Genomic DNA, 12,316 nt, shown 5'->3' on the forward strand with positions numbered 1-12,316 from the left:
GAATTACGAGTGCGGCCACGAACCAAGATTTCAGTGTCCGTACTGTGGTCTTCGCAGTAAGCAAACATCGCCGGTCTACGCTCACATCAGAAAAAAGCATCCGGAAGAGGAAGTGTTTATCTTCGACATGAAGCTTTGAACTCGACGTTGAAGATTCGAAGAAACGACTACTACCGACGATCCATCCATTTTGCGCCCGATCTCGTTCGATGTAATCGACACGTGTAGTCTTTCCACTTTATACTCGCTTTCTATGGAAACGTATTTCCTTACCGCACGCGTTTATCTCAAAGGTATTCGCGGAGCAAAAATATTTCTCAAGCTATTATCGACGCGAAATATCGATTTGCAATATAGTCTTCGAACGACACTTGCGTGTAAATATTTCGGTTAAAATGCATGCAGATTTGCACACAAATGACAGATACGCACGAACGATCCTTTGTAGTTTAATACTTCTTTTTATGGTATATGCAAATTTATACGACAACGTACACGCCGAATATCCTTACGATTATCAAACGGCAACCCGCTGTCTGCATTCGTTCGCGCACGAATGGCTAACCGAACCGTCAGGGACGTGGCCATCGGCCGAAGATGGAATGGTACACAACGATTTCTATTCGATAGATTTAATTACCGTTAACCTAGCCTAAGATGCATTTTTCCCTAGTACGTATTAAATTAAACAATTGAAAATAATTAGAAATAATGTCCGTTAAAATCGTGCGATTTCGATTCGTCTGCTTTGATATTAACAAAGAAAAAGAAAGAAAAGACTGAAAGAAGGAAAGAAAGGGGTGAAAGATAGAGAGGGAGAGAGGGGCGGGGGGTCTGGAAAATGCTCGAGACTGGCTCGACGTTTTCATCTAGAAGATCATCCGCAACTTTTTAAGGTATCCTTCTTTTATTTTTCCATTTCCAATGCTCAACGTCGTCGATACGAAGCATGTCGCAAATTAAATCAAAGCCAACCGAACCAAACCGATCCGATCCAACCACCCCCGGACCGATTTAGTTCGACCCAATCCAATACGATCGCTACATCTCTAAAGGAGAGTACGGCTCTAACCGACGGCGATCGATTCTCGGATCCAGCTGTCTTCCCAAATCCGTTCGTCCGATATTTCGCTGATTCCACTAACCAGCTAATCTTGAAGTTTCAGGTTTCTATGCCGCGGTCCCACAGTTGGATTTAAACTTCGTTTTACAATCTTGCAAAGCATTTGAGAACGAGGAAAGCAACAGGGATATTGGTCAGACTGATTCCTGTGGTGCGACTGCGCCGAGATCATTGCCGAGTTACTATTCTCAAGGGAGGGAGAAGAACACGTACGCAAAGGGGTCGTTGGCGGACTGCTTCACAAAGCCATTCGGCTGCCCCAAGTGCGGAAGATCCTTCACCATCAAAGGCAACATGACCAGGCATCTTAAGTTCGAGTGTGGCCAACCGCCGAGATTCCAGTGCCCTTACTGCGAATTCCGTAGCAAACAAACGTCCAACGTGATGTCTCACATTAGAACCAGGCACGTAGGTCAGCCAGTTTACGTGGTGCACCTGGAGAAGTGAAGGATCAGATGTGAGAAGTATCGTCCGAGGCTGTCTAGAATACACGAATCGGGAGATTTAGTACGTGTTCCTGTTGCTCGTTCGTTAACGAACGATGTCGTATAAAGTGAAGGCCGAGAGAAGGCGACGCGAGGTGCGAGTGTTCGATCCTAAGATAATCGACCGCTTTTCGCGTAATAGTATCCCGTGTTTACGGCAGATCCGATCTCCGTCCCTTTCGAGATGTTTCTGTCGTCGGCGGACTGTCTCGAAAGCTTGCTGTTCGCATCGGAAACGTAGAAAGTAGTTCCGTGCGAACGCCGCCTTTTGCGATTGTCGCCTCTTATATTAGAGAAATAACATACACGCATTTGCGTATACGTTACATGCATAATACATGTAATATACGCATATATACCTACACACACGTTGACAGCCACATTTATTGATATACATCACGCGTACATGAATACTATACGATACATACATTTAATATATGGTACATATATTTTCCGTTGTTATCAAATTTTTAAATGTTTTATAAAATTAGGGAACGATCGTTTACGAGATTTAGTCGTGAAACGAAATGATGCTCAAACGAATCTCGAATTTTGGGATACCGAACGCGACCGTCGGTTAATTTGTCGCACGTTGAAATTGCTCGTGTTTTCTACGAATGGTTCACGTCGTTGACGACGTGATCGTTAGCCGGTAACCGGTTTGCCCGAGAAGCCGTGACGTAAAGATGTTTCAAGTACAATTGCATTTAAAGTTCCACGATGCACACGAGCTGTCGTACGAAAAGTTCTTCGATTTCTAGACGTCCTACTAGATAAAATTGTATGTTTTCTATGGAAGAAAGATTGAGAAAAAGAGTGTGTGTGTGTGTGTGTGTGTGAGAAAGAGAGAGCGAATGAGAAAGTGTGCGTGTGCGCGAGAAGAAAGGAGGAATGAGTCGATGGAAAAGATAGTAAGAATAACGATAATAACGACATCCTTAACGTTCATAACAGAGAAAGAAATGGACTTTAACGTAACAGTTTCATCCGTCGGTGAAATCGAGCCAACTATAAGGTCAAGAAATGACGAGGAAAAACGAAAAAGAATAGCAAAGAAACTGGAGCAAGAGAAAACGCGCGTTCGTCAAATAATATTTAAAAGTTGTTTCGGCTAATTGTGCGTCCGGCGTATCGTTGGATGTTCGAAGGGTGAAAAGGGGAGGAACAGAGGAAAGCGTACCTTTCGATTTGCCGGTACGCTTTCCGCTTTAAGACTGAATGGTACAGGGTGAAGCGGTCGGGGCAAACGTTGTGTTCTTTCATTTTTGTTTCTCGTTTATCGAATCGAATGAGAATCACGACGAAATATAATGCCGAGCTTTCAAGCTTTTGGAATCGATGCGCGGAGACAGCAGGAGAGCAGTGTACCTACTGACGAACGTTTGGTGCAACCACGTGCTTACGGCGAAAGCGTCGCCGTTCGCACCGCAACCGAAATCTTTTTTTTGATTCTCGTTTTCTTCTACCTACACCTAGACGTTAGTGGCCGACTGTTTTTGTTGCTGTGATATAATTAACGATGTTGTAGCGTTAAGTGCGTTTATTAATAACTGTACACGCCCGATCAGAGCCGGGCTAGACGCGTTTTTCCATTTATCGTACGAACAAATTGTCCTTTCCCCGTTTGATCGGTCTCGTACGACCGATCGTTTCCTTCGGGACTTGACTACGAATAAATGTTCGCGAATTACATTCGATGTCTAAACAATTACTATTCCCCATTTTCCACGATGTTTTGTGATCATATATCGTCGTCACTGTGGAATTGTAAGATACAAATAATAAATCGATGTTCAAACACTCCAGCGATTCTATCTGCGCTCGATTACCGAGCGTACACTGTGTGATATAATTCTTTGACCGTTTACCACCCGTGTTTGTTTGTCTCTTTCTTTTTTCATCTTTCGGTCTCTCTTTTTTCTTTACTTTTTCTTTACTTTTTCTTTACTGTTTTTCTTTTTTTTTTATGTTTGTCTTTCCTTCTAGTTTCTATCTCGCGCCGCTTTGCTAGATCAGGAGAATCCTTTGGTTCGGTGCTACGTATTTTGCTTTTTTTTCACGCGATACATATATACTAACGAACTCATCGTAGGTCATGGATGCGTCTGTGCATATTCCAGTCGAGCTCCGAAAACGTCGTCGATCGTGTTCCCTTGTTCGACCGACAGATCGATTCCTTCGATCGACGAACGTAAGGAGAAGAACGCGAATTGGCGCGCGAGTTGTATTATAATCGCAAGCTCAAACACTTGGAACGGACGTTCACCGTACTTTGTTTCTTCTTTGCAGATCTGAGCGTGTTGGACTCGCTGATGAGCATGGTAAAACCGGGCAACAACGTGGGCAAAGATCGCTTGCTCTATTACTGTCCCAAGTGTCTGCACAGCTTCACGTTGAAAAGTAACCGTAATCGGCATTACAAGTACGAGTGCGGACACGAACCCAGATTCAAGTGTCCTTACTGCAAACTGAGGAGCAAACAAACGTCACAGATCTATAGTCACATCCGCAAGAAACATCCGCAGGAAAGGGTTTGCGTGATCGATCTTAAATTTTAATCGTAATGAGATATATTGTATTCATAAGTAAAGTAATAAACATTTTATTCAATTACAACTTTCCTCCCACGTCCTTCCACACGATCCTTATCGTACATTTCTCTTGGAGAGAGAAAACAGAACATTTACGAGAATGGCGAATATTTAAACGCGAGCGGAGTGGTTCCCGAAGGAGGAGTGCACGGGTAGCGGATTATGAGTTTCCGGTTCTCTTCTAATTCTCGCATCGCGATCGGTAGTCGCGATGATCGTTACGGTCGTCGTGGGCGTCGCACCATCGATTCTCGTATAATTCTAATCGTTGCGCTTTTTTGCTTTCAGTGGATCGTTCGTTTCGACTATTGTACGGAAATTACGGAGCCGGTTCGTATGAGGAAGCGAGCAAGTTCCACGCGTCCGACCATGTCTACGGATCTCTTCGACGCAGAGGCAGCAAGAAAAAGAACTACGTGTGCCCAAAGTGCGGGAATGGTTACACCGTGGTGAAAAGTCTGAATCGTCACCTTCGTTACGAGTGCGGCGTCGCGCCCAGATTCAAATGTCCGTACTGCGGTACTCGCAGCAAGCAAAGGGCACACGTGAACGAGCACATACGTAGAAAACACTCGGGTCAACGGATCTACATTATCGATTCGCCTTGATGACCAGCTCTTCGTAACAGCTGTTCCCCGTCCAGTCCATCATCGTCATCGACGTTCCTCCGTTTCTCGTTCTCCCGAATGTCCACGTTTTCTTTTCGCATTCTAACCGACGACCAACGTCTTGTAACGAAGGTATAGCGTCGTCGTTGTCGCCTCGTCGTCACGATTTGCGTCATCGTTATATATATACACACGCGCGCACACATATAACACCGAAGGACGGGAATACGGGCCGTCGCAACGTGGTGTGTGTGCGGTTTTTCACGAATGTACATGTGAAATGCGAATAAAGCATTGTTACGGTGCTACTGGACTCGAACGAGTACCACCTGTTGGCGATCGTTCGCGAGAGAGTTTTTCCTTTCGCTTGGACGCGCGACGACCAACGTTTCGCTTCCTGTTTGCCGTCGAAATCGAATTCGCTAAAACGACGCAGCAGCCACTTGCGGTCGCTTTGGCCGTTCTTTCAACTTTGCTCCGCTTCGCCGGTTAACGAATTAATCGACGGTTAATCGACGGTTATTCTCGTCCCTGGGCCGAGAAGCTCCGAACACGGAAGCTCTGCCTTTGCGTGTTTGCTCGCTCAAAGACACTGATAAAAGGTCAGCTTGCGGTCTTCTCGGGGACAAGGTGGCGGGAAAAATAACTCGCGGTAACCCGATTCTCTTCGTAACGATAACCGCTTCCATCATTTTTGTTTTCTTCGTGTATCTGACCGGTCATGCGAACACGTCCCGAGACTGCGACTAATTGCGTTTCCTTTTTACTTTTCTTTTTTTAGACATCAAGAGGATCAAGATAGAAACCGATCTGGAGAATCTTTGCTCGGTGGTGATGGAAGAAGCGAAGGATTTCGATTACGAGGAAGAGAAGCCGCTCGGCTCGAGGAGGCGTAGGGCCACCGCTATTCGAGACATTGAGAGGCACACGTGCTCTAGATGCTCCAAGAGCTACATACACGCATGGCATTTAAAAAGGCACACCAAGTTCGAGTGCGGACAAGAGCCGAGAGTTCAGTGCCCTTACTGTGCAGCGCGAATGAAACAACGCGGTCACGTTTATAGACACATTCGTCAGTGTCATCGTGGTCAAAACGTATACGTGATCGATCTGAATTGAGATCGAACTCTGCTCCGATCAATCCGATTTGCCAATCACCGGCAACAAGTTCCTTTTTCCGCGACTTTTGTACTCGTACTACTCGCCGAGCGAACGACGAGAAACAGACGAGACGACGAAACGGTCGTCGAATATCGTTCCTCCTCTAACGCCAGTTCTTTCTGCCTTTTAGTCGCCAGCAGAAGAGAAATCGGTTCGAGTTTCGCGCGTAACCTTTCTGTAAGATTTCACGCGACAAATGCAATTGTTTGCTTCTGCAGAGAGTGCCGCTTGTTGAGCAAGCACGCGTCTAACCGAAGTTGCGTAGTGAATGTTTAGAGCGTGTTTGAAAAGTAAGAGAAAGTGGACGGAGAGAGAATAGCGAGACAACGACGAGAAAGGAAACACCTGGACCGTCGTCGATCGGTTTTCTAGCGAACGTGTTCTCTGTTGTCCTTTCGTTTCTGTTCACCCTCGACTACCGACTATCGACTAACCTTATTGTATCGTAAGAGCATAGAATCGAGGAAGAGTATTAGAAACAATAAATCACACAGTACAATATTTAAAGTTATTGCATAAATAACGTACGATTATAACAGACAAGCATTTTAATCAACGCTTTCGCGTTCCCGTTACTTCAATTTCCCTCTAAATCGCCTTGATAGTAAAGACGATCTATCGTAGGTCGTTGACGAGACGATCGAAAGATACGAAAGAAGGAATAAAAAAACGGAAGGAAATTTCTAATTGGCACACGTTCGATTTCAGGTTCGCGTCGAAGCGCGTTGTTTAACTTTGGGAAGGACGTGACGCGTCGACGCGGAAGGACCCACGCCGAACCGATGGAAAATCCCTACTCGAGAGTAAACGATTGTTCGTCATCGTTCCGGGGCTCGAATTTCTGTCCAAAGTGTACCGTAAAGTTCGATCGTTTGACCGATCTTCGTACGCATATGATACGAGTATGTGGAATCGAGCCGAAGAAGATGTGCCCCTATTGCGATACCGTGGGCGATACCATCGACCAGATTCACCGGCACATCGAACATCATCACCCGAGGCTCCGCCATGCGGTGTTCGAAGTGTATAATATGAGCGGAAATTGAATAGCCATTTTTCCTTTTCAAACTCCTACCGGCAATATTTTCGTACTTTTGTCTGTGTACTTGTCGATAGATAAAGGTCCCTTTCGTTGCTAGTTAATAAAACGGAAAATAAAGAAGAACAACGAAGACGTACTTCTCGTTGAATCTTTAAACATTTTGACTCGATGTAGCTTTGATGTTGATTGAAAACTATTGTGCCGTAATTAAACGAAACGCAATTAAACGAAATGTTCTTGATCGTAGTTGGATTTCTTATCTGACAAAGTATTTCCCAATTCGAAGAGTCGCTCGTTTATGCTCGTCAACTAACGCCCCCCGTTTTCTTCTTCCTGTGACTTGCAGACATACCGATCCCGTGCATGACTATGCCGAAGAACTTTCAAAGGAATTGCAACTACCCGATGATGCCTCTGATCAAGGACCTGGCGACCCTTTGGATGGCGAAGCGGGTCGAGTTTCCGTATCGGTGCGAGACGTGCGGCAAAGGGTATCAGCATCGCGCCACACTGGTCAGACACACCAGGCACGAGTGCGGCAAGGAGCCGCAATTCAAATGTCCCTATTGCGCCCACAGAACCAAACAGCGTGGCAATCTCTATCAACACATTCGAACCAATCATCCTGGCAAGAACGTGTTCTCGAGTAGCATTTAGGAGGCTTTCCCTCTCTCCCTCATCCCTCCACCATTTTCTTGTATCCTCGTTTCTCGTTTCGTAAGCCTCGTACGCTTCGTACGCGTTTATATTTTCTCGTACGTTACCATTCCGTTCGGTGAACGTCAATGCATATAGATAAAGAATGACGAGATCGCCTGTTCTCGCATAGAGTCGCGTGAATCGAATCATGTAACGCGATAGAATAGAGAGCAGCTAGAGAGATGTTTCACACTGCGGAATCTTCGTTTGCAGATAGAATTACTCCGCTGCTATCGAGTGAAAATGAGATTTTACCCATCCTACGTACCATATTGTACGCCTAAGTGTCGTGATCCTGTATAAAGCCATGTGCCAAACGAATATAACGAAGAATAAAAAGCGACGTTTGTAAAATATTTGAACACGTTCTGTTCATGAACAGCGATTTATCGCCACTGTCTTCTTCAGTTTATTATTATTATCGACGTACGAAAATACGCGGCCAGATGAGAATTCTTTCTAATAATAAAATACACCCGTTCTTTTTCCAGAGCTGCCCTGGTTCGGATACCGTTACCAAAGCAGAACTGTCGGCCATCACAAGCTGGTGCTATCCTCGAATAACCCGAGCTTGAAGCTACCTCGGAAATCGAGCAGCTGCCTGGACAGGAAGCCCGGTTGCTTCACATGCCCGAACTGCAACAAAGGTTATCGTTGGCTGAGAAACATGAAGAATCACTTGAAAATCGAGTGTGGCAAAGATCCAAAGGAATGTTGCCCGTATTGTCCGCACAGGACAAAGTATAAGAGCAGCTTACAAAAGCACATACTTCGAATACACTTTGGATAACGAGCCACGTCCCACGTTTTTACACCTCGTTAGTTGCTTCCTCTCGTTGAACGATGAAATCACCGATTCGCCAACCACGATCGTCGTATTTATTCGCAATCGCTCGAACCTGGAACCCAGCGAATTTTCATTTACCTGGACAAAAAATAATCTGCTGTATGAACAATAAATTGTTGGCAGATGGAGAAAGCGTTACGTTCGTCTCACGTGTATTCGATTCCAGTGTCGACGTTGATGAAACCGGAAGTGACGCGACGTAGTATCGTATCGCGTGGTGCTTTTGCAACGTGGATTTTCTACGTTGAAAAAGCTAGATTAGCGGACATCGAGGTAGAGGAGAAGAATCGAAAGTCGGTTGCGAACGGTCATTGGAAAACCTACGCCTTTGCCAATGCGCTGACTAAGATTTTTGTTTCAGGTAACGCGATGCATACGTGCGAGTGGTGCGGTCGACCATTCTCTTGGCCCTCCAGTTTGAGACTGCATCAAAGAATGGCTTGCGGGAAACCACCAAACTTCTGCTGCACTATCTGCGATTACAAGTCCAACTTTAAGGGAAATTTGAAGAGGCATTTGCTTTGTAAACATCGGATACACATGCATTAGCGAATGGATTACTGTGCAACCGATCTACTGGCCGATAATAAAGTGTACTTTTACTCCATGCGAAAACCTAACCCTTGACGCTAACATTCTCTCGACCGTTTTGCAAATATTTTCAGGCAATGGCAGCCGAACGAGACGATCCGGGGCACGAAAACAGAACGTAAGTATAACCGCGTGCACGAGTACGAAAGTACAGGTGTGTTAGTATCGTCGTGTTTTAGCTGCTCGAAACTGGAAACATGCCCTTTTCGAGGAAATCCCGAAGCGACTATTCGTCCCGATCACCGTCGAATAGAATCAGCTTCGCAGGTTTCTGCTCGAAGAGCGCGTACGATTATCGGCGACTAGACGGGACTGTCGTCGCATTCCGTTGTGTTCTATTAACCTGGCAAGGCATGCGCTTCGATGTCTAGAAGCTAGCCACTGCGATCCCCGATCTTTTCTTTCTTTTTCTTTCTTCTGGAACCTGCCCTCCTAAATAATCCTTTTCGGTTTGCGCCACGTCGCATCGCATCGCATCGTATCGCATCGCGTCACGCCGTTCGCTCGTCGTTCTTTAATAACCGAGATTTCTTTCCAGATGCTCCTTTATTCCCGATCGTGAGGCCGCGGCTGCACGTTTGTCCGCGTTGCGGACAAATGTACTCCTGGGCGTCGAATCTACGGAAACATCTGAAGATGGGCTGCGGAATGGTTACGTTTGAGACTCACTTCTCCTGCCAGTATTGCCCTTACAGATCGAGGATCGAGGCCTCGTTTCTCAAGCACCTGCTCTCGGTGCACAACATCAAGTAGACAGCTGTTTCGCTGAACGTCATTTATCGTCTACGACTCTTTTCGTTCAGCGATATTTGTACGAAACCAAAGTCTTTGGATTTTGCGATGGAACTCGTTTTCCACGCGGCAAACCATGCTGTTCGGAACAATGTTTCTTTCATACGGTTTCATTGGTGTTTGTAAATCCGTCACTACGCATACGTATTGGTTTGTCCTTGTCGAGTCGATATTTCAACACTTGAACGTTTGAACAACAATTTTCCTTTAACTCGTTGCATAACGTACGCATTGTGGATCGGCCGAATTTTGTGCGAAGCCAAAACATCTTCGAAATGTTATTATTGTCATCGACGATCAAATATTTGTAATCGTTAGAGAGTGTTGAAAGTTAGTGTCGTGTGTCGATTTGCGAAAAAGGATTATCCGTATATCATCGGTATGCAGTAGCGCGACTCACGAAATAACCGTAGCCGCTCTTTGATAAATCCAATCTAGTCTACAGGCTGTTTTTTTTTCTTTTTTTCTTTTTCTTCCATTTCGTCGTTTCTTTCGTTTCCTATTTTTCTTTCTCTCTCTTTCTCTTTTTTTCCTACCTTCGTCGGTCGAATCTAGCGACATAGATTCGTCGGATCGTGCAATCTACAACTTTTCGTACGTATTGTCACGATTTTTACCATATCGAGAAGAGTAACGATAGCGCAGTAATTTCTAGCAACCGATTTCCTACCTATTTGATATCGAAGCGATCGTAGTATGGACAAGCATGCATTCGCAGCCGTCTTTTCCTATAAAAATCGTTCGAGACTTTGCGAGTATCGCGTTTCAAGTGGTAGAATTGTAATTACGACGTTGTACGCTCAATTTCCTCTCTCTCTGGCGTGTCTCGAACAAGAATTCACGGCTGCAACGACACGATGTTTGAACGTCGCGTTTCCTTGTTCGAACGAACATGCTTCTACATCTCGAGAAATTAAGTTTGACGCGTGTCGTACGAGAAACGCGCGGACGCGTTCAACAAATTCATCGTCTACGTAACATTTGCTCTGGAAGAGGGATGAAAGACGAAACACAGTACGATAATTTCTTTCTCTTTCTTATCCGTTTTTATTGAAATCCGAGTATTAAAGAGAGACAAAAGAGGGGGGAAGGTGAAGAACGAGAAGAAGAAAGAAGAAGAAGAAGAAGGAGGAGGAGGTGGAGGAGGAGGAGCAGCAGCAGGAGGAGGAGCAGAAGGAAACCGTTCGTTCTCGTGTGTGACAAGCTACGATCGATCGAGATCGTATCGACGTAACGGATTCAATTCCTTATAAGTATTCACGCTAATCAAGTAGTGAACGTCAGTCACCTTTCATCTCATTCTTTGTGTAATCGTATGAACGCGGAAGATGAATCGTACTTGTTATCGATAGTTTAGAAGGAATAATGTACGCGAATCGTTCGTTTACGATGCATGAACATCTAGCCTATCTTATCCATTCGATTCGATAGATCCGTAAATCTATTAGATCGAGCAAGAATGCTGCGCAGTGATGGTTAAGTGTTCCTGTGTAACGATGTCCGGCAGTCGATTGCTTTTTAAATAAATACCTGTGTACAGATCCAACCATCTGAAAAAATTCTTCGAAGATTCGTCCCGTTTCGTTATCTCTTTTACTTCTTATTTTTCTTTTCTTCTTTTCTTTTCTTTTCGTTTTAACGACGATTCAACTTTGACGATCGTTGCGAAATGCTGGTGTCGCAATCCGACCGAAATTAACCGACGTCGATGATTTGCTCGTTGTCGATCAACGCTGGACAAACGATCGTAGAATTCTTGTTTGCTTTTTACCGAGTAACCAGTTTCTAACGATGTTTACAAGTCCTTAAGGTGTGAACGTTGACCGGTCGTTGAAGTAGACTCGTTTGTAACGAAAGTGGAAACGCAAATACCAACGGGAATTTCTGTAATACGATTGTTGATATAATATGCTTCTTTGATATATCCCTGTGTAGATTCTCATGTTGCGGAACGTACGGTTTCGCGTATAAACGCAGTCCTATGTAAACGCGCGTGATATTTTGTTTCAGATTCCGTGGCCACTTTCAAGATCAGAGAAGGAATCGGCGAACGCATGGACTTGCTCGACGTGACCGACGTTTACGTCGCAACCGCACGAATTAATCTTGAAAGCGAGAGTGTCAAGGGATATACGGACGATTGCGTCATAACGGAAGAAACTTGCGAAGACGAAGACGACGATGAGATGGAAAGTATGGAATACGCGACAGGCGGTTTGAAAGAAGATAGGCAAGAGTATAAATACTCTTGCTTCAAATGCTTGAAAAGCTACAAGAGGAAGGGTCATTTGGTGGAACATCAAAAAATATTTTGCGGCAAGGACAAGCAACAGTGTTGTCCGTATTGCAGTTTTCGTACATACAAGAAATCTAATTT

The 12,316-nt window shown here is 44.9% G+C and overlaps 1 protein-coding gene across 6 annotated transcripts in view; it reads left to right on the plus strand.

Moving 5' to 3' along the window:
* LOC132906332 (longitudinals lacking protein-like) overlaps positions 1–12,316 on the plus strand; it is an 87,980-nt gene that overhangs the window by 68,373 nt on the left and 7,291 nt on the right. Inside the window, exon 7 of one of the 6 annotated variants that reach the window (XM_060958437.1) lies at positions 8,201–8,561. The exons of 4 other annotated variants lie outside the window; for them this stretch is intronic. In XM_060958437.1, the coding sequence (XP_060814420.1) occupies positions 8,201–8,499 (299 nt within the window). In that variant the 3' untranslated portion in view covers positions 8,500–8,561. Of the gene's footprint in view, positions 1–1,160; positions 3,409–8,200; positions 8,562–12,316 lie in introns of those variants that run through there. One more of the 6 variants, XM_060958434.1, reaches the window with a different exon arrangement.

This window comes from Bombus pascuorum, chromosome 4 (genome assembly GCF_905332965.1).
Source record: "Bombus pascuorum chromosome 4, iyBomPasc1.1, whole genome shotgun sequence".
NCBI lineage: Eukaryota > Metazoa > Arthropoda > Insecta > Hymenoptera > Apidae > Bombus > Bombus pascuorum.